The following is a 27,773-nucleotide window of genomic DNA, read 5'->3' as shown; positions in this document are numbered from 1 at the left end:
ACAATTTATGTACGCCTATTCTAGCAATTTGTTTAAATATCACCTCTGCGATTCTATATTTCTCATGTACACATTTTACATTTTAACATTATTCCTGGGATAGAACCAGTTGAAATGGCCTATATGTAGGCCTAAGTCAATTTGGGGGTCTCTCGCTCTCTCTGGGTCTGCAGACGAGCCCTCCATCGATTCCAGTCATCATACATCTGGCCAGAAGTTCCAGAACGTGACATTAAAAACAAAAAGCTTGAAAATGCCATTGTTAGCCTGGCTCCAGCCCTGAATCGCTAGCCACGCCCATTAAAAAACATCAAGCTGAGTCTATGTCAGGCTAGTAGCCTGAATTTTTCATTTCTGTAGCCTGAGGATACAGATTTGTAGGCTATTTGTACTTCTTGCAGTCGTCCAGCAGATGGGGCAGTTTGTCTGATTAGGATGTCCAGGCCCGTCTACACCTGACCCCGCCCCATTCCCCGTGCTGCAGCCAAGGGGTGGAGCCTCTTGTCGCACGCACGCTCGCACGTACCCACGCACGCACACACACACACACACACACACACACACACACACACACACACACACTCTCACACACACACACACACACACACACACAGGTAAATTGTAGGCTGGCTGTAGTCAGGAGTAGAACTAGAATGCCACGTGTGTGTCTGTCTGTGTGTGTGTGTGTGTGTGTGTGTGTGTGTGTGTGTGTGTGTGTGTGTGTGTGTGTGTGTGTGTGAGAGCGGTGAAATGATTATTAGAACGAGTGCTGCACAGTGAGTGAAGACAACAAGAATGGAGCGTTCAGAAACATTCACATGTCGCTCTGCAGTGTAATGAATTGGACACCATTAGCTCTTACAGATGGGGAGTTCTCTGCTTGTTCACAGAAAAACACATTTTGTGACCAAATTGCTGTTGGTCTGTCTACTCTGCACAGGACAAGTATATGCAGGTAAGATACTCCTTCACTCCTGTCAGGACTGCAGGCCACACACACTTATAGGCCTATATATAATGTGCATGGTTCTCAATTAAACATTTTCATGCCATGATGGAAAGTAGCCTATTTGACAAGGTTTGTGTTGTTAAAAAAAGTATTTTAGAGTGGTTATGACTCTTATATATTGACTACTTGGGAACACCCTGACCCCTATTGGTCCAAAATTGGTCCCACTTTGAAAACAACGGGTACTGTAAGTACTACAAAGTACAAAGTACATGCATAGCTACTCTATAGTATCTATCAAATATAGTGTACATGCAATCTATGACATATTGCATACACTATTTTCATTATATTCTACTGTATGCTGCAGTTGAAAAGCATGTGTCTCTCTACTCTCTTTTGTCTTTTCACCACTATGGCCATGTTTGCATCAGTCAATCTCATGGTGATATAATGTTACAGAAAGTAAATGAAAAGGTCTAGCCTTTTTTTAATAGTAATTTTGCCACAGACAGTGGTGGAAAAAGTAATAGTACCAAATGCCAATACTGCAATGTACTGTACTGTACTTGAAATATATCAAAATTGACTTGAAGTACCAAAAGTATTTTCTTTAAAGGACATTATGCAGAATGTCCCATGCATTTCAAGTTCAAAATGTATTTTTTGAAAAAAGCTGATCTACAAGCTCACAATGCTTCGTGATGTGACACATTGTGAGCTTGCAGATCAGCTATCTTTGAATGGCAAAATATACAGTATATAGACCCAGGCCTGAAGTGGTTATGTATGTTTTGTAATAATAATCAAAATCTACAAAGTAACTGGAAACTAAAGCTTTCAAATAATTGTAGCGGAGTACAATATCTGCCTGGTTGGAGTAGAAGTAAAAGTACTGAAAACTGGAAATACTCCAGTAAAATAAAAATGAATAAAAAAGGATATACTTTACATTTTTAATTAAGTATAGCACTCGAGTAAATGTACTTAGTTACTTTGCACCACTGGTGGTCAATGTGGTCAGTGATCGCTGGCAGCTTAATAATATGTAATCCAGTCTAATGTTGTGTGCAGAGTGCAGACATATGGAGATACAGTTTATTGTTCTGGATTATACTTTGGTTGGTCAGTCATGAAGAAGATGCATGAACACTCCCAGTCTCTCACACCTAGCGCTTTGAATGGCAGTGAATTATGTTTAACATTTACAGACAGTAAACAGTAAAAGACAAAGGAGAATTGTGTATTTATTTATTTAAAAGGCAGATGAACATTGGGGAAAAGAAATACCCCCCCCCCCCCTCCCCCACCCCTCCATGTTGGTCTTACTTTGTCACAATGCAATTTCAGTAGGCTACAGCTGTGGCAACATTGCAGGCAGTGAAATTATTGTACTTAAAAGTCTTACAGCCACCTGAACAATGTGGACAAAAACCAACAATAAATAATAATAACTGGCAAAAAAAATTGCAATGCACTTTCTTTTCAAGAAAGTCAGGATATCAAATCGCCCGGCCCTGGTCATGTGATGTGACCGAGTATGTCAGTAGAGTAGTAGAGGCGTATCTGTGACAGTAGGCAGATTACCAATAATGTGATAGAGACAGATTAGAGATTAGACGAGATGCAGAGAGACAGACATCAGTGGGGCAGTTATAATGAAACAGTGACAACATGCAGCTTAATGACAAGGACTTGTTAGCGTTGCGTCGAGAGCCCTATGGCATGTCAGCTGCACTGTTGTGCCGACTGTCAAGTAATGTCTAATGACACTACATGGATGAATGCATACTTACATTTCTGTGTCTAGCTGCCTCAACACAGCCCGTCCCCTTACGGGACACATTTTAAAGAACACAGTATTTCCAGTGACAACATGCTGACACCGAAATAATAGAGAAATAAATTCCAGAGAGAGAGAGAGAGAGAGAGAGAGAGAGAGAGAGAGCCTTTCCATTTATGTGTCATTACGTTGATGCTCAAATCTGAATGCAACTCATAACTCTCATCCCAAAGCAACACGTCATGCAAAATCATGATGGACATGTAAAAAATAAAATTAAAATTGAACACTCTCTCTCTCTCTCTCTCTGCTGCTCTCCACGCCTCTGTGGTGCTGAATCGTATACAGCAATACTGTAGGTACTGAATGATGTAGAAGACAGCAAAACATAACGGATTTATGCGTGCGTGCGTGTGAGAGAGAGAGAAAATAGTTTATACACACATCCTGGACAATATTTGAAAGCATACTGTAGGAACCTTGCAGACAGCACCTTCAACTTAAGCACTTCTAAGTGTGCTAATGTACTTACTTGCTTACTTCTATTTACTATTGCTGCTATTCTTAAAGGGACACTTCACCCTTTTTGCAAAAAAATATGTTAATGACATTTAGAAGATTTAGAACACTTTCCTGCATGGGGTCTTTATGTGTGTAATAAATATGTGGTTTTAGATATTACAATTTTATGTCATGGACACTGGGCTCACTTCCTTCCTGGACTACAATTCCCATAATGCTCCTCCTTGTGGATGGAGACACACAGGGACTACAAATTTCACGCCCCTCAAATGAGACAGCGGCCCCAATTCAGGTCTGTTAGAACGGTGTACTGCAGCTGTCAATGCAATCCCTATGAGAGGCATCATAAAATACCCTAATTTCACTGGTCCATTACTGAGGATGTGTTCTAATAATGTGTCCCATATGTTTGATTTGTCCTTTTCAATGTCACATACTGTACCTGCCATCTCAATATACAACACACAATGTACTATAATATACTCCATCAGAGATGAAAAAGTGCTTGAGGTTTCCAATACCCAGTTATATTTGTTGTGTTTCGTTTTATAGGCTTTGTATTTGTGGAAAATTATCTAAACAGAATCTTGCAAGACTAATTATTAATACTCATTTATGTCAGGATATGCCACTCCTCCACTTTTGCTCGGTTATCTTCGCAACTATTCAGCCAAGTTAAATACAACAAGTTGACAACGGTAAAACACACTGTCGGAGCTCCGAGGTAGGTAGAACATATTAGTAAGCCCGTGACATGTTCAAAATATAGACATGAATGAACAAAGTCAGTCGGGATCGGGATGTATGAGAATTCCACTCTTCAAAGTCGGCGCTCGTAGCCTCGTAAAGGCAGTGACGTCCCTTAAAAGCGACAGGTTCTCTGTCTGCCGTCTCCGCTCTGCTCTGTTAACATTATGGGTAACTCATTCAAGTTGACAAAGACACTTCATACATTTTTATTCAAATCAATATAGTCTTAATTCAGTTAATTTCGTTACATTTTAAAAGTAGGCTAACTACAGTTGAATTTCAATGGACCGTTGTAACGGTGGAAGTGGGGCCGCTGTCTCATTTGGGTGCGTGAAATTTGTAGTGTCTCTATCTATAGGGAGAGGGCTGTCTTACTGAGACATCACATTCACATCCCTACTATTCTGGGCATGTAGGCAAACAGTCGGTGAAAAGAGGTGCACATTCGCCAAAAATAGCAGATCTACAAGCTCACAGCACGCCGCAGGATTGGCTATTTTCGGTGACGTGATTTGGTGAAGGAAAAAAGGAGGGGGTCAAGGATATAACGCTGGTGGACCCCAGGCAACGGAGTTTATTCTTTTAAGTGGTTAATTCAATGTCACGTTGTTTCCTGTTGGCTTAATGACCCACTGCTCCAGATAACCAAACCGAAGCCATTGAAATGTGGGGCAACAGCGTTGTCAGATTGGCACCAACGTGGTGCAGTTGCTAGACACGAATCACGATGCTGGCCTAAAGTGCATTAGCTTCCATTGATTGACTTCAGAGACATGGTGTAAAAAGTACTAGAACTATTGGCAAGCACTTAAAACACCCAGACAATCAATATAGTTGAACGGAATGGGTCCAAAGTGCTGGCTGAAGCCTTGAATTAGCCAAGTTCGTACTTTACTTAGTTACTTTTGTTGTATGCTTAAAAGTTTTATGGGATTCAACCGAAGAGAATAATGTTATCAAATGCATAGATCTGACCTGACTGGTTGTCATGTTTCTTCCAATTTAAGCTCAATATACTTACATGCCATCACACAATGGTGTCTCTTCCCAAAAAGGTCCACAAGGTCCACTGATTTATTTACTGTATGTACTGTATATACCATAGTTTGAGGATCCAATGGAGTTACTTAGTCAAAAACCTATTTTCTTTAATCATGTTGATATATCGTTGTTGTCTGGGTGGAAACCTTGTATGTCAAAAACCGATCCCTTTTTTAATATTATTTTAATAATGATTTAAAGTAGTGACAATTGCCGATGTAAAGTGCACAATGCCTCGCAATAGATTTGTTATTTTCACTACTTTTGTGTGACACTCTTGTATGATGAAGTATAGGGCTTTAATTGACAAAACTAAAACTAAAACAAAAACCATACAAATTTGAAACGTTTCTGTGCGACAGAGATGATAATATAGTAACGACACAGATGTGTTCCCGGATTGAAAGGTATAACAACGTATAGGGTAGGCTTTCCAGGTCTAAACGGGTTCACATTGTTAGCAGTCTGTGGAGCATGCACAGTAACACCAACCTCTTTGAATCTCTTGCTTCTCCAGCCTCGTTCTACGGCGATAGTTTCCTCCATCTGCGGAGGGCGGATACTTTCGTCCATCTGCGGAGGGCGGAGGCGTCCAGTCAGATGTCTCTCCACGTACGCTTTCGAACCTCCAGGCCGGCAGGGCTGCTGTTCTTGGCCGCAGGAGAGACGGACTTCTTGCTGCTTGAGTTGTCTTCTGGACGCCTGCAGGTGACTCTGAACCCATGCAAGAGCATCACTTAGATCAGGGGTAACCAACCCGGGGTTCGCGATCTACCAGTCGATCGCGGGAACGTTTCCAGTCGATCGCGAAGTGTTAGACCCATTGGAATAATGTCTATCTAAGTCTTAGATAGATACATATAACACAGGGACTATTGAGTGAGTCAATAGTCTATTGACAACATGACACTATACCACAATACCTCCAATATTACGTCACATACGGAACGTCGCGGTTGCTCAGTCGGTACGGTAGAGCACTCGCCTTTGGCCCAGAAGGTTCTGGGTTAGATCCCGGGCATTAGCAACTCTGTGTATGGGTAGTATGGCTCTGGTTGCGGCAAGACGTGTGTACTGGGAGCTGTTGGGAGGTATTGCGCTCCACCTCAGAAATCCATTTAATTACAGTGTGACCATCTTCTAATTGTGGTCTGTAATAAATGGGCCACCCTGGCACCAGGAACGGTCCCATACTGCAAAATATATATTATAGTTTATTATATGTGTTTTGAAATATAACAATAATGCTGAAAACAAACGTTTCCAAGTACATTATGCTGGACTCTTTTTGCCTGTCTTGACAGTGCGGTTGTAGCTCCTATAGGAATTTACTATCCTGTCTAGAGCCAGAGGCAAGATCAAACTCACATGGCTGGGTGTCAGATTGCTCACAGACACACAAAAAAACCATACACCATGAGCCCTGTGGCAATGACTTCATTACAGAACAAGTTCTTTCATGACCAAAGAAACAGAGAAGACCACAATAGTTTAATGTTAGCTTCAACTACTACTACTAAGGCGTTGTGTTTCTTATATGAGATGGTTTATAAGGAGTTGTGTTTGTGTTGTGTGGAATGATACTTTAATTTAGATCTGACAGCCCCTGACAGTCTAATTTTAGTGCTGAGATGTGCATTCTACAGATGTCATTCCTGTGCAATGCTACATAATAATACCAGCATATACTGCATGTGGTTGTTTTCTTTTGAATACGTGAAGGCTGGGCATTTTGTCAGCCAATATCAGAGGTGTCATAGAGGTGCAACACTGCTCAGATGCAGCAAACATCTGATAACTAAAACACTAGTTCATTGTTATCTGTCTGTAATAAAGTTGAAGTTGTTTGTCTGTCTTTTAATCATGCCAATTACCCAGGGAATATTGGACTGAACCTGTCCACAGTGGTGTGTTATGATGAAGGCCATGGGCTTGTTTTTTTATGTTTTCACTAAAATCACTGGGTGCAAATCGGCATTAGGCAACATTTAGGGAGGGAGAGTGAGAGGGAGGGAAGCCTATTTCACCAGTAACCCAGGAAAGACTTTAGCGAAACCTGAACACACTGATCGACGTCTCGCTTTGTGTTGCGTTTTCTACAAGCTTTCTATGCGTTATGAGCTTGTAGATCGGCTACCTTCGGAGTATGATGTGTTACTGGATGTAGGATTACCTTGAACCTTGAAGAGAAAGGAAGGAGAATATTTTTATTGTGAAATGTTTAGTAAAATCTGTTTTAATTGCTGTTAATTGTTCTGTCTATAATTCTTTGTTAGATAAAATATAACGATAAAGGAAAAAGACGTATGCTTCAATCCCTTAATTTATCTTCCGATTCTATTCCACTTCTCCCTTCTTAGGTGCGTTTGGACTTGGGATCAGGTGAGCGCTTGCTGCACTCAGAGCCTGGCCTTCGTCACAGTGACATGGCCTGGCACACTGTTGAACTGACGCACGGCAACTATAAGATCTCCATGACTGTTGATCGCAGTTCCAGCACCGGCATCCATATGCCGGGGCCCGACCAGGAGCTCAGAATCCAGGATGGGCTCTTTGTCGGTGGGTCGGCCGGTCTGATTCGCCCTTACCTCCTCCACACCACAGGACACAACGCCACAGGGTTCAGAGGCTGCATAGATGAGGTTATCTTCAACGAGCTCGACCTGCTGTCGAGCCTGAAACCGTACTCTGGGACCAAAACCTTCCACGAGGTTTCTCCTGGCTGCAGCCCTCAGTTTTCAGCAACGGAAGAAGACGCCGTCAGTTTTGACAGCGCCAGAGCGTTCATGCGGCGCGCGCCCTGGGACGTGCCAGAGGAGGAAGGGCTCTTTGAATGCGAGCTGCGCCCCTCAGTCAAAGCAGACAATGGTATGGTTCTGTACAGCTCTGCCCTTCGCGGAGGGTTTGTTGCTGTAGAGATCAAGTATGGCCAGGTGGTGGCCACGGTGGGCAGTGAAAAGGGCAACAAGAAACAACTGCGCTCCCGCTCGCTCCCGCCTGGGATTCACACCTGGTACCCGATCCAACTGCGCCTCCTGCCCGACAGCGTCCAGCTCACGGTGGGACAGGAGGTGGCCAACGCCAGCCTAGGTCCACAGCTCCAGGGACTCCGGCTCAGAGGGCCTCTCTATCTGGGAGGCCTGGACGACCGAGCCCAGGGAGAGGCGAGGCAAGCCGGGCTGCTGCTGACGGGAACGAGAGCTTTGCTAGCGGGAGGCGGGGGATCCTTTAAAGGATGCCTGAGAGAGATCCGAGTGAACGGCCTGAGAACGGGCCTCCCTCACGCCGCCGCGACCAAGGACGTGTCTGTGGGTTGTAAGCCCGCCGACCTTCCAGAAGCATTGCCCTCCTCCAGCCCCACGGACCAGCCCCAGGCTGACGTCACGACTGAACAGCAAACGGTCAGCGACGGTCCAGACAGTGCCGACGGGAAGAAGAATTCCGACTTCCTCGTGTTAAAACCACTGGAGGTAACAGAAGGAGGCAGAGCACTACTTGAACCTAAGCACATTAAGGTACGTGTTTGTCAGACAACTCAACTGAATAAATATATTTATTAAGCATACATTTATAGAGCATAAATATTTAAAAATGGAGTGTCGTCACTGTCGTGATCCCCCCCCCCCAAAAAAAAACATACAAACAAACAAACATGATCATCAGGTACTATTATTATACTAGGAGGAAGATTTTTTTCTAAAGTGTAGAGAAAGTGTTAAAAGTATGTTTTTATGTGGCCACACACCATTTCATTAAGTTAATGTCCTGTTTGGGTCTCTGGACTATAGAGAGTCGCAGTCCCGCCCCCTTTCATGACGACGCCAGGCCCAGGAAATGATTCCCAATGCATTTTTCCCATAGACATTTCAAAAGGTTTTTTTTTAAAGATGGTTACGCCGCGGACAAAGCCAACTCGAGTTGTGGCAACTCATGACAACACAATATTTTGGACCAAACAAATAATTTCAAAGAAGAAAAACAACAAAAACAAGTGTTGTAACCTGCCGTTTTTTTCTTCTTTCCAATTATTTGTTCAAATAATTGTGTTTGTTGTCATGATTTGTCACGACAAGAGTTGGCTCTGTACGAGGCTTAAAAGGTCTTTAAATAAATACTTTTTGAAATGCCTATGAGGAAAATGAACGGGGAATCATTTCCTGGGCCCTGGTCTGTACGAGGCTTAAAAGGTCTTTAAATAAATACTTTTTGAAATGCCTATGAGGAAAATGAACGGGGAATCATTTCCTGGGCCCTGGTAGGGGGGGCGGGACTGCGACGCTCTATAGCAGGACAAATTCTGTCTGGGTAAAATGAATGATGGCTAAGGAACACAAGACGGACAGCAACTAAAAATAACAAAATCGTAGCAACAATTGAAGAGAAAGAAACACAATTGAAATGCCTTGGCTTACATGTCTATAATTATCTAGGTGAACGTGGACCTACGACAGCTGGGTCTTCACCCATCCCAGCTGCTGTTCATCATCGAGGAGCCGCCGCTCAGCGGCCGCCTGACACTCGCCCCGGCCTCGGGACGCAGCGGGCCGAGGGCCGGGGAGGAGGAGGAGGAGGGGGGCAGCGATGAAGAGGAGAAGAAGAAGAAGGACAACGTGGAGGGAAGGGGGAGCGTTGCCATAGAGGAGAGGGGTTCTTTCAGCATGCTGGACCTGTGGCAGGGCAGGGTCACGTACGCTCACGGAGGCTCGGAGGACACGCGGGACTCCTTCCTGTTCTCGGTGTCCTCCAGCGGTAAGGAGCTTCCTGACACCGCCAAGGACAAAAACTTTCCCGTCCGGTTTGACATCAGCATCAGTCCTGTGAACGACCCCCCCGAGCTCAGTCTGCCAGAGGGGAACCTCTTCATTCTGCTGAAGAACTCCAAACGCCAGGTACACTGCTCTCTGTTTGTGTGTGTGTGTGTGTGTGTGTGTGTGTGTGTGTGTGAGTGTGTGTGTTTGTGTGTTCACACATACAGGCATGGCACCTTTCATTATTTGTCACTTACTACCATGTCTAGCATCTAACGTGTGTGTGTGTGTGTGTGTGTGTGTGTGTGTGTGTGTGTGTGTGTGTGTGTGTGTGTGTGTGTGTGTGTGTGTGTGTGTGTGTGTGTGTGTGTACGTGCGTGCGTGCTTGCGTGCGTGCGTGCGTGTGCGTGCATTCAAACAGCTGACCACCAACACAGTGAGAGTGTCAGATCCAGACAGTAAGGCTGAAGACTTGATGCTCAGCTCTCTGGGAAACATCAGCACTGAGGCTGGATATCTGGAGCATGAGGACCGCCTGGGCAGGTTGGTATCCTGGTGCTGGGCAGGTTGTTTGCGGTTGGCACATAAATAGTGGCACAAGCGGCATTTGATATAGATAGCAGATATAGTTGAGGAGTGATTTGACCAATCTGCGTGTCCTGACGGGTTATTAACCTGGTAGGTTGTGTAATGTGTCGATGTTTGACAGATCAGTTAATAAGTGAAATGTTATGTAAAATAATCCCTCTTCTGTTTTCCAGACCCATCAATGTGTTCTCTTTGTCTGACCTGGAGGAGGGAAAGATCACTTTCATCCACACTGGAGTTCCTACATCCAGGCTGGCTCTCAGAGTCAGCGATGGACAAAACGTAAGTTCAACATCATGGTCAAAGTAAAGGTGGACTGTGGACAGAGCATGTTATGCAGGACAAAACCTGTTGCTTGCCAACAAGCTAGTTCATTTACTATCTTTTTTTGGCAATTATTACACAATGTACACATACTTATATTATACTCATAATATTATTATATATAATGTGACAGAAGCATCTAGTATCTTCGTGAGTAAGAAGGTATTGAAGTACTTTATTAAGGTACTTTCAGATGGCCATCGATTAACGCAGACAGGTCAGCTCCAGGTCTGCTCAAGAGGGGCGCGACAACGCAAGCGTAAAAAAACTGAATCCAGGTCTAGTCAGTCGCGGACGTGTGCACGAAACGAGCCGTTACGTGATCACTCACGTAAATACTCTTGCGTTGTCGCCCCTCGACTTCGCAGTCCAAAAACGCAGGTCTAATCAGGTTAATCGCTACCCGTTTGTAAAGACCTTTAGTACGTTTGTAATTTTTTAACAGCCTGATTTCCTTCTTCATTCATTAATTTAATGATTCATCTTGAGTGTTTTGATGATTATTTTAGAATAATGATAAATATCTGACTCTCCATTCCTCAGGTGAGCAACACTGTAGTTCTGAGGATAATGGCAGAGGAACTACAACACAAACTGGCCAATAACACTGGACTGGAGGTGGACCAGGGCGGGGCCTCACTCATCACAACCAATCACCTTGCAGTGCAGATCAACGTTGCTGATCAGTTAGTGGAAATACGCTATGATGTCACACAGGCACCTCAGTATGGCGAGCTCCAGAGGTTGCATTCAAGCGGAGAGTGGAAACCCACTGCCTCCTTTTCCCCGAAACTTCTAGAGAAAGAACGGATCAGATACCTCAGCACCTACTATGGCCTCCAAACGCAGAACGTCACTGATCAATTCAAATGCAAAATCCAAATGGGTTCCTCCTGGGCCTCGGAGGAAGTCGTTTTTCCCATCACGGTACGGTGGATCTCCTTCGAGGTCACGCGTAACAAAATGGATGTGAACGGCGTCCGAACGAAGGTTTTGACGTCGGAGGACCTCAATGCCGTCTCTAAGGGAGTGAACCTCCCGGAGAGCGACCTCTTCTTCAGGCTCCTCACGGTGCCAAAGAAAGGCCAGCTCATGTTCAACCAAAACGCTCTCAAAAGAAACATGACCTTTTGTCAGGAGGACGTCACTGACGGCCTGCTCAAATATGAACTGGAGGACAGGCCGCAGGAGGACGCGAGGGACTCGTTCGTCTTCAAGGTGTTCTCCAAACACGCCAGCTCGGCAAAATACGACTTCAGGATTGTCATCGTGGTGGAATCGTCCGGCGTCACCGTGGTGAACCGGGGGCTGTCGGTCGTGGAGGGAGAGAGCAAAGTCATCGCCAAGGATGTGCTCTTCGTCCACACGGCACAAAACAAGGCAGTCCACTACACCGTCACAGCAAGTCCTCGCTACGGGCAGCTTAAGAGGATAAACCTCTCCAACTCCACGTCTCTCAATGACAACCTGACGACATTCAGCAACCAGGACATCGCCGAGGAGAGGCTGATGTACGTGCACGACGACAGCGAGACCAAATACGACTCCTTCACCTTTCGCGCCACCGTCTACAGGCCACTCAAGCACGGCGGACGGAAGGAGGACAAGAACGCAGCGGAGTACACCTTCAATATCTCCGTCGAGCTCGTCAACGACCAGAGACCCGTCCGAGTGGTCGATAAGGTTTTCCAGGTGGCCCGCGAGGGTCAGCGGCTGCTGACGCTGGACGATCTTCGATACCACGACGACGACTCTGACTTTGAGGACGGGTGGCTGGTGTACACGCGGAGGGGCATTCCCCTGGGGGAGCTGGTGCTGGCCAGCGACACCACTCAGAAACTCTACGAGTTCACTCAGCACGACCTGGAGCAGGTTGGTTAACCCATTTAGACCTGAGACTAGATTCTACAAAATGTCGTCTAAATCAGTTTTCTGAAAAACCTACGTTTCTATGTCAGCGGTTCTCAAACGATTTCATGTCAATGACCCCAGAAATGATATGAAATTGGCTGCCGACCCCCCCCCCCCCTCTGAAAATATGTTTGCTCTGAAAGAATATATATTCAAAGAATTCGCCACATTTTCACGATTTTTCAAAAGTAGCAGATCTACAAGCTCGTACAGATCGTACAAGCTTGGTTGAAAAAACAAACAAAGTTGAACTGATTTTCATGGTATATTAACCGATTTAGCTGAGGACCCCCTGGATTCCCCAGCATACATTACTCTATTTGGTGGCAGGGGCACCATGCACACACACATCTTTGAGGGGGCACATGTTGACCACTTCATGGCCACGTCAATAGCCTATAGATCTGATCGCGAAAGGTCCTGTATGGTCCTGCCGTGTATTCTTTGTGTCAATTGGAAGATTAACAGCATAGGAACCCTTTGCAAGAGTTTAGAAAGTAAACCCAAGAAAGAAAATGCACGTGTTAATAGTTAAAGATGGGTGCTGCACCAAATACCATGGTATAATTAATAGATAACGATCCAGGAATTTATTACAGCACCAGCAGTGACGTTTTCAATCAAACTAAGCTCTGAGGAAAACCCTCTCTCTCTCTCCCTCTCTCTGTCTCTCTCTCTCTCTCTCTCTCTCTCTCTCTCTCTCTCTCTCTCTCTCTCTCTGTGTGTGTGTGTGTGTGTGTAAACTCAACTGCTTAATATCACTTCAGCAGATCTATCTGCTCTCTAATACCCCAAACGCAAACGCACACACACACACACACACACTCACACTCACACACACAGAGCCGGGTACCTAACAACAAAAACACACTCACTCCTGTTGTCTCTCCATCATGCTGTGTTGTAATGGAATACATTGTCTTTCCTTCCCTTCCTCACCTGTCATTTCCTTTACTTGCCTGCACCCTTTCCTCTGCTCTCAGAAAAAGGTCCTGTTCATCCACAGAGGAGTCAGTTTTGGTCGTTTCGTGCTGTTTGTGACCGATGGGAAACATTACGTTTCAACACTTCTGGAGGTGAGAACAACATTTTATGTATCTGTTCATATCTAAATTGCAAATTCCACCATAATGGTGATAAAAGGCTAAATAAATGGTAAGTGGTGTATTTATATAGCACCTATTTACCAAAGCGCTTTAAAAAGTGTCTTACATTCACCCATTCACAGGCACATTCACCTCTTGAGCCACTGCCGCCCGCATCACTAGAAAGCTCATATATTGCTATAGGTGTTACAGTATGGGCCACTTCTGGAAATCTTTAAATTTTCCATCCATCCATCCATCTTCAACCGCTTATCCATAGTCGGGTCGCAGGGGCAACAGCTCTACCAGAGAGCTCCAGACTTCCCTCTCCAGGGCAACATTAGTGACTTCCTCCTGGGGGATCCCGAGACGTTCCAAGGCCAGTGAGTCGATGTGTTTCCTCCAACTGCGCCTTGGTCTGCCCCGGGGTCTCCTCCCAGTGGGACGTGCCTCGAGGACCTCCCTAGGGAGACGCCTAAGAGGCTTCCTAACCAGATGCCCGAACCACCTAAGCTGGCTCTTTTCCAGGCGAAGAAGCACCCTATATCTCTAAGGGAGATGCCAGCCACTGGTCAATGAAAACTCATTTCGGCCGCTTGTATTCGCGACCATATTCTTTCGGTCATGACCCACACTTCATGACCATAGGTGAGAGTAGGAAGGAAGATTGCTCGGTAGACAGAAAGCTTTGCCTTCTGGCTCAACTCTCTGTATTTCAAATTAGTTTTTTATGTGTCAAACCACTGTTTTACTATGTATCCCAGGTGAAGGCTCAGGACCCGTACCTGCAGGTGACCAACAACACTGGCCTTCTGGTGCAGAGGGGCGGGGTCACGACCCTGCTGTCGGACAACCTCAGCGTCGCCACCAACCTCGACATCCGAGAACCGGGGGAAGTGACCTACGAGGTGTTCCTGCCGCCCAAATGCGGCGTCCTCTTCTTCCTGGGCGGCGACATCGGCGGGGACGGCGGCGGGGACGCGGCGAGCGACGCCACTCTGGTGTTCACCCAGCGAGACCTGCTGGCGGGTCGCGTGGCGTACCGCCATGACGATAGCGGCCGGCTGGCGGACGCGTTCAACGTGTCGGCTAGGGCCAAGGAAAGGGAGAGGATCGCCGACGTGCTGACAGAGATGGGGAGGTAGGTCTATCTGTGTGTAGTCATTGCATGTCATTGCTGTCGGGCAGAAAGGTATACGCAGAGTGTATACACATACAGTAGTTCTTAAGCTTACGTATGATTCATGATGTTTTTGATGTATAACCTGTGTTGTTCTTGCTTACTGTAAGTCTCTTACGCTAAATGCCTAAATTGTACATTTTAAATTGCAGAAACCGCTTTGCTCCAAGTTTCAAATTGTCACTTTTGTTTTTCATAAATTAAAGCCCTACTTCATGTCGCACAGAGTTAGTTAGTGAAAATAGCAGATCTACAAGCACACAACGCCACGGGCGTTGTGTGCTTGTAGGTTGGCTGTTTTCACTATTTTTAAATGTTTTAAAAATAGTAGGCTAATTAGAAAGAAACGGTTTGGGACATATGAGTTTTCCACATGACAGCGACGATATAATCGCCTGATTGGGATTATTTGTGTCTACAAGCAACGCAGTCATCATGTTATCAATCATATGCAATTTGTGTTTAAAAAGCCTAAAAGGCTTTCTTTTGCAGGGACCCTTTTTGTAAAAAAATATATGTTAGTGACGTTTAGAAGATTTAGAACGCTTTCCTGGGGGTCTTTATGTGTGTAATATGTGGTTTTAGATATATCTTTGATTTTAGCAGTGTCCATGATGTCATAGACACTGGGCTCACTTCCTTCCTGGACTACAATTCCCATCATGCTTTGGTGTGTCTTACTGAGACCACATGTAGTCCAGAAAGGAAGTGAAGCCAGTGTTTGTGACATCATGGACACTGCTAAAATCTAAATGATCTAAACCCACATACAGTATTACACAGACCCCAGACCCACATATATCTGTTTGCTAAAAGGTGTCCCTTTAACCATTTTGGGCGGGAACCCCTTTTGATATTAGCATTATGTTATGCTTTAGCTATTGAAAAATAGCAGATCTACAAGCTCATAGCGCGCCACCGAGTGGCACGCTACAATCTTGTAGGTCTGCTATTTTTGAAAAATCAAAGAACGACTGACATAGAAACATAGCTTTTTCAGAAAACTGTCAGGATGTAGAAGACATTTTTAGAATGGGTCAAAACAATGTTGTGATGTCACGATGGTGCCGTGCAGCCCCAGACGGAGCAGAGAGGTGCAGCTGGACATTGGAGTGACCGTGAAGATCTATCTGGAGAGCCACCAGAGACCTCCCACGGTGCTCCGCAACGCCGCCCTGGTGGTGGAGGGCCGCCAGTCTGTCACCGTCACCAGGCAACACTTGGAGGTACACTGACAAGCTACTGTGTTACGGTCACATTTACACTTAATTTGCACTCATGTATGCATTATTTGTGTTATGACACAAATAACTATGAGTCCATGCCCCCCCCCCCCCCCCCCCCCTGATGAATGTTGTATGAATGAGGCATTCCAAAGTTTGATGTGGAATAATCGGGACGCAAGTTTGTATTGTTTTTTTTAATAATGTCGCCCCTGGTGTGTAAGACCTCTACAGTTACATTTTAACGTTTTGATACCCCAGTTTGCTATGCATTATTAGACCCCATAACTCAGAGTGTATAGTTCCAGAGCTGTAATGGTCCTTACTCCTTACTATCAATAATTTAGCTGGGGACACACTTGAACAACCTGAATAACCCCCCTGGGTATCCCCGGATCCCATTTTGAGAACCATTAGCTGACAGGAGCAATGGGCGATCACGTTTTGGCAGGCGCTTGATACTGATTAGTCAAATTTGAGAGCAGACCAAACTTGAACTCATACGTATGCAGTGGTGTTGTTCTCAACAGCCCCGAAAAATTGATCTTTTCTGACATTCCATATGTTGATCTGACCACATCAAACCCAGTACACTCAAGACACGCTCCGTATATGGCCTGTACAGAATTCATTCCATGCCAAAGCGCCAGCGCTCGCACAGCAGTCTGCCGTCAAATGAATTCATTTAAAAAAGATATGGCAGGGATTCTCATCTTTTAATTTGAAGGATGCCCAGTTTGACATGCATATAGGATAATGATCCCCATTTGGGACCCTAAAATAAAATTTAATGTTTTTTCTTTCTTTTTTTATTCTTCCAGGGGAACCCTGCTCTATCATTATAATTTATTACTCAATTTTTTTTTTAATTCTTTGTATTAAATAATTATTTTCCTCCAGGTGGTTCACGAGGACAGCCAAGCCTCAGAGATAGTTTATTCTGTCCAAACCTCTCCTTCTCTGGGTTTCATCTTGAAGGCTTACCCTGGAGAGAACTATAAGGTAAGTCTTTTACACCTGTCTCGTAATTGGTGGATGGATGGATGGATGGTCAGATAGATACTGTAGATACATGTACATGGGTGGACAGGTGGGTGTGTTTGGGCCAACCCCATCCCTTAAAAAATGTGAATCACCTAAACCGGCCTGAAAATCCTTCCTTCAGGAAGCCAAAGGGGGAGGTAAATCTCACTTCTCCCATAAAAAGGTGATGGCATTGACTGCCTACTCCCCCAGTTCCATTTAGTGTTTGATATTTGTTGATGATATTGTATATTGGTGTTATGTTTTATGCAGTACATGAATTGAATACATACAGTAGGAACACGTGGAAACAGGTCCCTAAAACATCTTTGTGTTATCCTTTTAAGCCTCGCGCATGACCCGTTCTGTTTGCATTTCTTTCTATTAACATATTCAATGAATGAATGAATGAATGAATCAATGAATGAATCAATGAATGAATCAATGAATCAATCCCTCCAGGACAACATCACCTCGTTCACCCAGGAGGACGTGAACCTGGGCACGGTGCTCTACCAGAACCAGGACCCAGGCCGCACCAATGACTCTGTCCTATTGGACGCCAGCAACGGAGTCACACAGGTTGGGCCAATCAGGTTGGAGATTGATGTGATTCCTCTGCTCCTCCCCTTACAGGTACAGTATATGTTTCTTAAAACATTGTTAAAATCTAGCTACGTAAAAACACCTGAGCCTATAACTAGCTTTACAATTACATAATACTATTCATTATTATATTAATTATACACCAAACATCCATATTTGACCTTTCTGTAATTTTCTTGTGAACTGTAAACATCGTTAATTTCACAATTTAACAGTGCATCATATGTCTATGGAGAATTAGGAATTATGGAAGTCAAGACCTTGTTACTGTCCAGCACACACAGTCCGCCAATCATGTCCGCTTATCGGTTGATAATCCCTTATCGCCTTGTGTTGACAGGTGGCTCTCTTGACCGTGGACGAGGGGTCATCCCTGCCACTGACCTCTGACACGGTCAAGGTCACCAGTCGTCACTTCTCGGGGATGAACTTTGTGTACCAGGTGGTGATGGCGCCCAGACATGGACAGTTGGAACACAGCAGGATACCTGGCATGGCCATCACTGCCTTCACTCACGCAGAGGTCACACACACACGCACGCGCGCACGCACACACACACACACACACACACACACACACACACACACACACACACACACACACACACACACACACACACACACACACACACACATAAGCACATGCACAAACGTATACACTTATCATTTATCTGATACCGTGTGTAGTTTAAAATGTACATAATTGTTTACAAAGACGCTGTGTTGTTTACCTGGTATCCTAGTTTCTTTGAGGCAATAATACACTGTTGTCTCTGCTCTCTACTGTATTTATGTGAATAGAGTTCATGCTCATGCAGATTATTTTGATCTCTCATGTGTAAGTCGCTCTGGATAAGCGAGCGACTGCTAAATGCCTACAGTATTATGGTCAACATTATGCGTCGACACTTCTTTGACTACCAAAAAAAAGTCTCATTGCTGAAAATAGTTTTTCCTGAGGGGGCTTTCAAATAGCGGTGCTGGCGTTACAAACATAGAGGGGAGAAATTGTAATTGTTAATTTTCTGTATGTAACTTTGTAATGCTATTGACGTTTATGGGCTATAGAAGCTGTGAAGTGATGTCAATCACTCAAGTCACCTTAATTCATAAGTGGCAAATGTTTAAAAGAAAATGCTTTTTAGTATTTAATTTATTTATCTTTAGGGCCATAACCATGTGGTCTACCTGCACAGCCTTTGTGATCTACTGGCATATCGCGATATACCTTTTGGGCACCACTGCTGTACACATAGCATAAGACCAACAGATACCAGTATGTACATGAATCTACAGTACAAGCTCCCAATGCATTGCACTGTGAGCGCGCAGGTGGGCTATTTTCGAGATTTGGTAGACTCATGAGAAACACCTGTCTCTTCTGTTCTCCTCTGGTCCGCGTTGAAGGTGGAACGTGAGTACATCTCCTACGTCCATGACGGCAGTGACACGGTGCGCGACAACTTCACTATTGTGGCCAACCAGACAGAGATCATGAAGCACAGTGTCCCGGTCACGGCTCAGATCAACATCATACCTGTCAACGACGAGGCTCCTGTTGTCACAGCCAACGGGCCGCTGAAGGTCAACAACTTATTTGAATTTCATTAATTTTTTGAGTAATTGAGATTTTCTTTTTATGAATCCGTTAACCTAATATAATAGGTCCTCACTAATGCTCATTATGGTAACATGTTATCATGAGCATTAGTGAGGACCAATTATACGAAGATAGGTTGAAAAATCATGAAAACAGCCGATCTACAAGATCTCTCCTCTCCTCTCCTCTCCTCTCCTCTCCTCTCCTCTCCTCTCCTCTCCTCTCCTCTCCTCTCCTCTCCTCTCCTCTCCTCTCCTCTCCTCTCCTCTCCTCTCCTCTCCTCTCCTCTCCTCTCCTCTCCTCTCCTCTCCTCTCCTCTCCTCTCCTCTCCTCTCCTCTCCTCTCCTCTCCTCTCCTCAGGTATGGGTTGGCTCAGTGACAGAGATAACTGTGGATGACCTGAGTGCGGAGGACCTGGACACCGGGCCAGAGGATTTGGAGTTCATCGTCACCCCACCCAGCAACGGTAACCTGGCCCTGAAGAGCGCCCCCTCCAGGCACATCCTCAACTTCACCCAGATACACATCCTGAATAACTTCACCCAGATACACATCCTGAATAGACAACTGGTGTTCAAGCACAGTGGTGAGAAAACTACACACACTGTGGGTGTTCTGGCTGCCGGGCTAAAAAGGCAGAGGTCACATATAGTCACATATAGTAAAAAGAATATTGTCAACTTTGTGCTAATAAATAAGTAGTTTTACTTATTGTCTTTGGTGTGTGGGAAAAATCTACAAGTAACATACAGTACAGTACAGTACAGTACAGTACAGTACAGTACAGTACAGTACAGTACAGTACAGTACAGTACAGTACAGTACAGTAGAATATGAGTACTACAGTGTCCTAAACACTTGCACGCATGTACAGGCCTACAATTTACAGAGTCAATGATTTAACATTCCATTTCACACAAACCATGCAGCAACAGCTGTTAGCTGTTAATAGAAAGTACAATATAATTAGAAGCTCTTATGTGACGTTGTCTGGTCGATGTGTTGACATTAACATTTGCATACAGGTGCTCTGTCCGGTGGATTTCACTTCCAGGTCAATGACGGGGTGAACTTTGCACCTCGTCAGATCTTCAGCACAGTGGCTCGCTCTCTGCTCCTCACCCTGCAGAGAAACAGGCCATTAGGAGTCTACCCTGGTACAGTACCGCACGCACGCAGAAATACTCTGTTACAAAGCACCAAACGTAGAAAGTACTCGTTATGCAGAATGTCCCATTTCACAAGTTTTTAAAATGTATAAAAATCTTTTGAAGATAGCATTGCAACACATTGTGAGCTTGTACAGTAGATGTGATGTATGAAATGTATACGATGAAATGTATACGGTTGAAGTGGTTAAGTAGTACAGTACTTGCGTAAATGTACTTAGTTACATTACACCATCGCACGAACGCACGCACACACACACTCACGCACGCACGAATGCACGCACGTACGCACGCACTCACGCATGATGCACACCACACACAGCACACAAACACTGAATCAAACACTAGATGGCAACGTTGAGACCAGATGGACATCGGTTCAAATTCATGTGGCATGTTCAAGCCATACAATACAAAAATAAAACAAAGAACAGTCATTTCAATCCAAAACTGTTTTTATTTTATTTATTTAAAATACAGACATCTTTGGCCAGTTTTTAGAACTGTTGAAACATGCATATTTTTGTTGCATGCTTTCCCCAACAGGCTCTGTGACACCCATCACTCCCAGAGAACTTCAGGTGGCGATCAATGACAACACAGACTCCAAAGGAAACTATTCTGTGGTGTTTGTGGTGACTTCTCCCCCTAAACTGGGCCGTCTGATTACTAAACTACCAGACAACTCCACCCACTCTGTGTCCACGTTCACACAGAACATGGCAAGTCCCTGTGCAAATATGAGTTGTTCATATACCGATACCAGTATCAGAAAAGCTGCCGAGTATTGGCGAGTATGTCTATGGCATTCTGAATTCATCACATGAGATTTAGTTTACAGTTTGAATTGATTTTGCACTACTGTTTTGTATTCTTACTATTTATATTGTTATTTTACTAACTTGCAGCTGCACTTTAACTATTATTATTAATGGATTTTGTTATGGACCCGCATAACTCTGAAAGTGTACAAATGGAACCAAATGTACGCGTAAGGGTCCATTTGTACACTCTCAGAGATTTGGAACCCTGTTGTTGAACACAAGGTGAATAATAAATGAAGTGAGAACAGAAACGACCAAATCATTGAAAATAATATTGATGGCCCGGACGGTTAGCTCAACCGTCTGGGCCAAGCCAGCCGGACGGCGTGCCGCGGCCTCGACTCCCGAGCCTGACGGCCTTTGCCGCGTGTCTCTCCCCATCTCTCCCCCTTTCCTGTCTGTCTACTGTTCCTTATCAATAACAAAAACAATTGTTAGTATGCCTAACCAAGCAGCGCCCACCCACAGCTACACATAACGAAACACCATGCAACCATCACATTTCTCTCTCTTGGTCTTTGGATCCATCTGTCTCCTTCGTCAGGTAAATGACGGAGCGCTCTGGTACGACCAGAACCAGCTGGAGTCGGTCGCCTGGTCGGCGAAAGACTCTTTCTCCTTCACCGTGTCCTGTCCGCCTGCCACTCTTCCTCCCCAAGCCTTCACCATCCTCATCTCGTACCAGGCCGGTTCACACCCCCAAAACCAAGACCAGCAACAGAGACAGAGGACCAAGCTGCAGACCAATACCGGTGAGACCTGCTGCTTCCATGACAGCATAATCGTTGCTGTAGGGCAAAAACCTTGAGTCTCCATATTTCAAAATCGTATGTTGTTTTGTTTTTGTTTTGTAAATTAATGCCATGGGGAATATGACCAAAGACGAATTACTCCCACTTTTTGAGGGCCTCCTTAATCCCAGCTTTGAAGGATTGTGTGAACACAGTCCTTACTTCACACGATTTTTTACTTTACTACCATGATGTGAGAATAAAGTTGATTCTCATCGTACAAGAGTGTCACACAAAAGTAGTGGAAAATATCCGATCTACAAGCTGTCACGCTGGACAAGACCTACGCTGTGAGTGTTTTGGGGCGGAAGTTGTGGGATTTTGGCAGAAGTACCGTAAATAGTACCAAAAATATAGTATCCGGGTGAAATACATTTGATGGATGTTCCGGCTCAACACTTCTGGCGATACCGTCTCTGCCTTAGGTTGTGACCTGGCTTATTTTCTCTTCGCAGATGAGTAAGGCTGTGACCGAGGCTAACAAGCTGTGAGCTTGTAGATTGGCTACTTTCACGTTTAGGCTTAGGAATGTGACCAAAACAAAAACAAGAATTCAAGTCTCCATGGGGTAATAGGAAAAAAGGGCATTTTGGGGGTGAACTATCCCTTGAAGCTGTCAGTATCATGTCCAGGTGCCGTGGTGCCAGAGGGAGGCAAGGTTGTGATCGACAGCTCCAAGCTGGACGCCTCCAACCTCCTGGGAAGGATTCCGCTACCTCAGCGACAGAGGCACCAGCTCCTGTACTATGTGACGTCCCTGCCACGGCACGGGGTCCTGACGACAGGGGCGTACAACCTCACCAGGTAGCATACTGTACTTGGAGTGGTTCTCACAACTTTTCATTCCACGACCATTGACCACATTTTTGTTTGACACGAAGTAATTAAGACGAGTTTTGGGGACTATTTTTTATAAAAATGAGCAAGTCATTTTGCGACAGTGGTATAACAACACTCACTTTCTCCCACACAGGGAGCAGCTCCAGTTTTCACAGCACACCCTGGAAAAGTTTGGCATCGTATACACCCACGACGACTCGGAGACGAGGAACGACAGCTTCACATTCTGGGCATGGGTGGCTCCGTTGGACCCCTCCTCCTCCTCCTCCCCCTCCTCCTCCTCCTCCCCCTCCTCATTCCCTACGTATTCCATTTCAACTTCGTCTCCGGACGCGGGAGAGCTGGATGACCTCCTGGCGTTGACAGACACCTTCAACATAACGGTGACCCCCGTCAATGACCAGCCGCCACTCAGCAGGACCAAATCTCCCCCGATGAGGGTGTTAGTGGGGGAGACTGTCACACTGGGCCCGGAGAACCTTCAGGTACACCAGCATGACACCAAGCACACACACATACATACATACATTTAACAGGGGTTCACACATTGTTCAATGCCATGGACAACTCAACTCAACGCAGCGTGAGCTTGTACATAGGCTATTTTTTCTATTATTGTTTTATTTTATTTCTTTATTTTATGGGTGCTTTCCCCTCTAATGGCTTTTTGAAATTATGCCATAGGCCAGCCAAGCCTTTGTTTAATGAAAATGATGATGTAATTCGTGCCAGTTCACACGAGTGTGATTGTTTTACAGTATTTATTGTGGAACACTTTGTTAAAGATGTGTCAGAGTACCCCCTGTCCCTTTAGTTCCCCTATAAAGAGATCCATAGTCTTAGTGTCAGAGTACCCCCTGTCCCTTTAGTTCCCCTATAAAGAGATCCATAGTCTTAGTGTCAGAGTACCCCCTGTCCCTTTAGTTCCCCTATAAAGAGAACCATAGTCTTAGTGTCAGAGTACCCCCTGTCCCTTTAGTTCCCCTATAAAGAGAACCATGTATGTCATTCCTCGTCCCTTTTATGCCCATACTGTATACGGAGATCCCTGATGTTACCCCCATTGTCCCCATGTATGTGCATCGGTCGGCTTCTGAACAACCGCATATCAAACGAATCGGCGCACTCCCTCGAGTCCTTACCGATGCGCACGGCAAATTTGAAGTCGGACGGTAATAAGCCCAACTGGCGGCCATGGCCCGCATTTAGAAAAGCACTGGCCTAATAAGTTTAGCAGAGCGTGCTTGTGACGGGAAGTTGGATTGATCTTTCATAGCGTCAGGAAAACAATCTGGGTGGGGATAGTGAATGAGCAACACTGACCCAACTTAACCCCCAACAACACTGACCCAACTTAACCCCCAACAACTGAAAATGTCATTTCAGACAGGGCTCAAGTAGGAATGACTTTATTTTACATCCTACTGTAGTGCGCCCATCAGCATGGCTCTGAACTTGTCCAGATCCACCTTCTTCATGATGGAGACCTTGTGCTTCTTCTTAAGCATGTCCAGATAGTCCAGCACCATCATCCCTCGGGTGTTGGTACCGTCCAGTTCCACCGTTACCGCAACCTGTTCACTGTCCGTCACAAAGGTGTCGTCTATAGCCGCAGCTATGGCATAGCAGTCACAGGGGGTGAAGCCCACTCCTGCACACATTTCCTTCTGGAAGCGCTCCAACTCCAAACACACCTTCATGGTGTGTTTGAAGATCTTCTTCATGAACTGAGCCTTTTCGGTGTCTTGAGCCAACCAGGTGTCACAGAAGGACCATGATAGGTTGTTATGGCAGGCGAACTCCCAGCTGGCGATGTAGGTAGGACAGCAGAACTGGTTCAATACGATGTAAGCAGCCTCGGGGTCCGCCGCAAAGTTAAACTCCCCACACACTGTAGTGTTGCCCCTGGACTCGGTGTTGCCTCCCATTAAATAGAGTGCCTTAAGTTTCTCTGGGAAGGATGGGTCCAGCTTCACGGCCAGGGCCAGGTTAGTGAGCGGTCCTGTGGCCACCAGAGTCACCTCGCCAGGGTCGTCATTGACCATCCTGATCATGGCCGCCACGGCGCCCTCACTCTGCAGCAGCTCCAGGCCCGGCGCCTCCGGGTCGGGGGCGTCTCCCAGCCCGTCCTTCCCGTGGAAGTCGGCGGCGCGGCGGACGCGGCCCAGCAGGGGTTCTGAGCTTCCACGGTAAACCGGGACGTCCATCCTCTTGCAGACTTTGAGAACGCGCAGCGTGTTCCTGCAGACGTTCTCCAGGGCCGTGTTGCCGTGGGTACACGTGATCCCCAGGACCTGCACGTTGGGCGCGGCCATGGCTATCATAAGGGCCTGGGCGTCGTCCACGCCAGTGTCCACGTCAATCAGCAGCTTCTTCATTCCTTCTGGGCATCCAAACTCAACAGACATCAAATAGTCTTACTTGTTGTACCTCTGTTGACAGCGCTGGCCTACTGTACGTCAACTATATACTAGGAGGCCAGTCTATGAAATCCTATGGATGACATCGGGGATCTCCATATATGACTTATTGTTTTTGTGGGGCGCTAGCATAGACTGGGCGCTAGCCCCTCCAATGCATGGCTTTTGAAGATTACATCATATGGCAGCCAAGTGTATGGACTTTAATGTTTGTTTAGAGCACTTATGACGTGAATCGTTTGCCAGCCAAGTCTATGGACTTTAATGTTTGTTTAGGGAACTAAATGACAACGTAAGATGACGTGTTGCTGATATAAATACGTGTGATTTGTTGTTGGAGAGCCGCTGATCCGACTGACTTCACACTGGGCCTATAGTTATTACAATAGAACAGAACAGAATGGTGTCGGATCTGGTTGTACTAGTGGAACAGAGTCAAAACAAAACAGAACAATACAGAGTCTATAGCTGAGGTTCTCAAATCTCAACCTTTTGTAACTCAAGCCCAACTGGGAGGGCTCATGTACTAAAATAATTGTAATACTGAGAGTATATAAGTAATGTGAAATGCTTAATATAATATTCAACTAAACTAACTAAATCTTATTTTAAATGCATTGCAAAATGGTAGGTCAACGTCATTAGGCTTCCATAATGCACGGAAGCAAAATGAACTACTGGTCTTCACTCTTCAGCACATTCAAAATATGTGCAAATTGGTGTGACAGGCCTGCAAATCACTGTTAATTACTTAATTGGCACATATCTGTGCTAGTTAAAAGCATCCGTTTATTAAGATATGACATAAGTGGCTGCAAAATCGAAATGTGTAAAACAAAAAGTATGTCTCAGATTAAATTGTTACAACTTGGGCAGTCCCTCTGCGGCCCACTGGGGGGAGCTCTGAGGCCTGGTTGAGATGTTTGTGCAGTACAGTCTCACATTCTGCAGGATAGTGTTCATATTTGCAAGCTCATCTGTGTTACCTGCAACGTATAACAAACCTAGCGAACATTTGATCTACAAGCTCACACCGCGTTATTTCAAATAGATGGGTGAAAAGGAGGGCAAGAACAAACTCTTTTTGAGATTGTGGTCGGGGGCCAAATACAAAACTGATATCGCAACATTCGTTCTTCTGAGAACTGTTAGGATTTAGAGGACATTTGTGGAATTGGCCTCATGTCTTCTTGGGCTTTGGGTTTAATTGGTCAATGGCCAAGTAACTTCTCCTACAATTGCAGGTTGACGACCACGATACCCCTCCGGAGGAACTGCATTATAGCGTGATCAGTAAGCCCAACAATGGATACCTGACTCTGGGAGCGAGACCAGAGCCTGTCACCTCCTTCACCCAGTATGACGTCAACCACGGCAGGCTGCACTTCATACAAAAGGTGTTTCTCAACCTGTGGTCCGGGGACTACTGGTGGGCCCATGAGGATATTGAAAATGGGCCGTCAAATGTTTGGCAAAACACGAATAATCTTAGATCATTTCTGTCTGTGGTTAGAGAGTGTGTGGAGGTAATAACATAAATTCATTAACACATTTGGCACCGTTGCCATAGATCTACGGCAATTGGTCTTTTATAGTGTTTATGATAAATAATAATAATTTAAATAATAGCCATCCATATCATTATGTATTTTCTTTGTGCTTTCCCGCCTCCCACCACTAGGGGGAGCCCTCCACGGGAGTGTTCTACTTCAACGTGACCGACGGTCACCACGGCCCGCTCTATAAGCTCTTCACGCTCATGGTGACGCAGGCGGCCGTGTCCATGGCCAACAACAGCGGCCTGTCGTTGGTCCAGGGCAGGAGCGTGGCGGTGGTCCTGACTCCCGCTCACCTGGCCGCCCGCACCAACGGTCAGCAGCCCGCCGACGTCGTCTACGCCGTCACGGCGGCCCCGCGGCACGGACGCATCATCATCAACGACCGCAAGGTCGCCACCTTCCGGCACGAGGACGTGCAGTTTGGCCACGTCGTCTACCACATGACTGACCGCGGCGCGTCCGAGGACAGCTTCACGGTGTCGGTGTCCGCCACCTCCCCCGGCGTGGTGTATAACACGCTGGTGGACCAGGTACAGTACAGTGGAACAGTGGTTCCCACACTTTTTCATCTCAAGGACCCCCAAATTGACACTAATTAGGCCATTTTGAGCTTGTAGATCTGCTATTTTCACGATCTTTTATAGGGCTTAGTCAGCATCAGAGTCAACTCTAGTGTCACATTACAGGTTTGAAGGTGTAAAGTAGTGGGTGACTTGTGCATTTCCGTGCAAGCTCCATCGTTTTTTTAAGTGGTTAATAAAAAATGTCCGTCTGTCCGTCCGTCCGTCCGTCCCCCCCCCGTCCCCCCCCCTCCCCTCCACTATGGGTTTTTCCCCC

At 45.6% G+C, this 27,773-nt stretch overlaps 2 protein-coding genes across 4 annotated transcripts in view; one reads left to right on the top strand and one right to left on the bottom strand.

The window, feature by feature from the left end:
- The first annotated feature begins 452 nt into the window (after positions 1 to 452).
- Positions 453 to 27,773, top strand: part of LOC308310364 (chondroitin sulfate proteoglycan 4-like) — a 30,139-nt gene continuing 2,818 nt past the window's right edge. For 2 of the 3 annotated variants that reach the window (XM_080756698.1, XM_080756696.1), the window contains exons 1-22: positions 897 to 955; positions 5,563 to 5,753; positions 7,406 to 8,560; positions 9,476 to 9,934; positions 10,215 to 10,336; positions 10,555 to 10,663; positions 11,249 to 12,577; positions 13,600 to 13,692; positions 14,466 to 14,842; positions 15,957 to 16,107; positions 17,005 to 17,106; positions 17,590 to 17,763; positions 18,074 to 18,256; positions 19,141 to 19,317; positions 19,694 to 19,919; positions 20,359 to 20,490; positions 21,049 to 21,224; positions 21,871 to 22,078; positions 22,750 to 22,921; positions 23,091 to 23,442; positions 26,622 to 26,774; positions 27,059 to 27,466. In XM_080756698.1, the coding sequence (XP_080612824.1) occupies positions 5,646 to 5,753; positions 7,406 to 8,560; positions 9,476 to 9,934; positions 10,215 to 10,336; positions 10,555 to 10,663; positions 11,249 to 12,577; positions 13,600 to 13,692; positions 14,466 to 14,842; positions 15,957 to 16,107; positions 17,005 to 17,106; positions 17,590 to 17,763; positions 18,074 to 18,256; positions 19,141 to 19,317; positions 19,694 to 19,919; positions 20,359 to 20,490; positions 21,049 to 21,224; positions 21,871 to 22,078; positions 22,750 to 22,921; positions 23,091 to 23,442; positions 26,622 to 26,774; positions 27,059 to 27,466 (6,366 nt within the window). In that variant the 5' untranslated portion in view covers positions 897 to 955; positions 5,563 to 5,645. Of the gene's footprint in view, positions 523 to 896; positions 956 to 5,562; positions 5,754 to 7,405; positions 8,561 to 9,475; positions 9,935 to 10,214; positions 10,337 to 10,554; positions 10,664 to 11,248; positions 12,578 to 13,599; positions 13,693 to 14,465; positions 14,843 to 15,956; positions 16,108 to 17,004; positions 17,107 to 17,589; positions 17,764 to 18,073; positions 18,257 to 19,140; positions 19,318 to 19,693; positions 19,920 to 20,358; positions 20,491 to 21,048; positions 21,225 to 21,870; positions 22,079 to 22,749; positions 22,922 to 23,090; positions 23,443 to 26,621; positions 26,775 to 27,058; positions 27,467 to 27,773 lie in introns of those variants that run through there. The other variant, XM_080756697.1, reaches the window with a different exon arrangement.
- On the bottom strand, positions 24,379 to 25,335 carry LOC308310417 (inosine-uridine preferring nucleoside hydrolase-like; the record flags this gene model as incomplete). Its single annotated transcript, XM_080756760.1, has 1 exon — positions 24,379 to 25,335. The coding sequence occupies one exon, from the start codon at positions 25,333 to 25,335 to the stop codon at positions 24,379 to 24,381; it is 957 nt and encodes a 318-aa protein (XP_080612886.1).

This window comes from Protomyctophum bolini (genome assembly GCF_963924005.1).
Source record: "Protomyctophum bolini genome assembly, chromosome: 22".
NCBI classification, from domain to species: Eukaryota; Metazoa; Chordata; class Actinopteri; order Myctophiformes; family Myctophidae; genus Protomyctophum; species Protomyctophum bolini.
The sequence above is the reverse complement of the archived record's forward strand: the minus strand, read 5'-3'. Positions and strand labels throughout refer to the sequence as shown.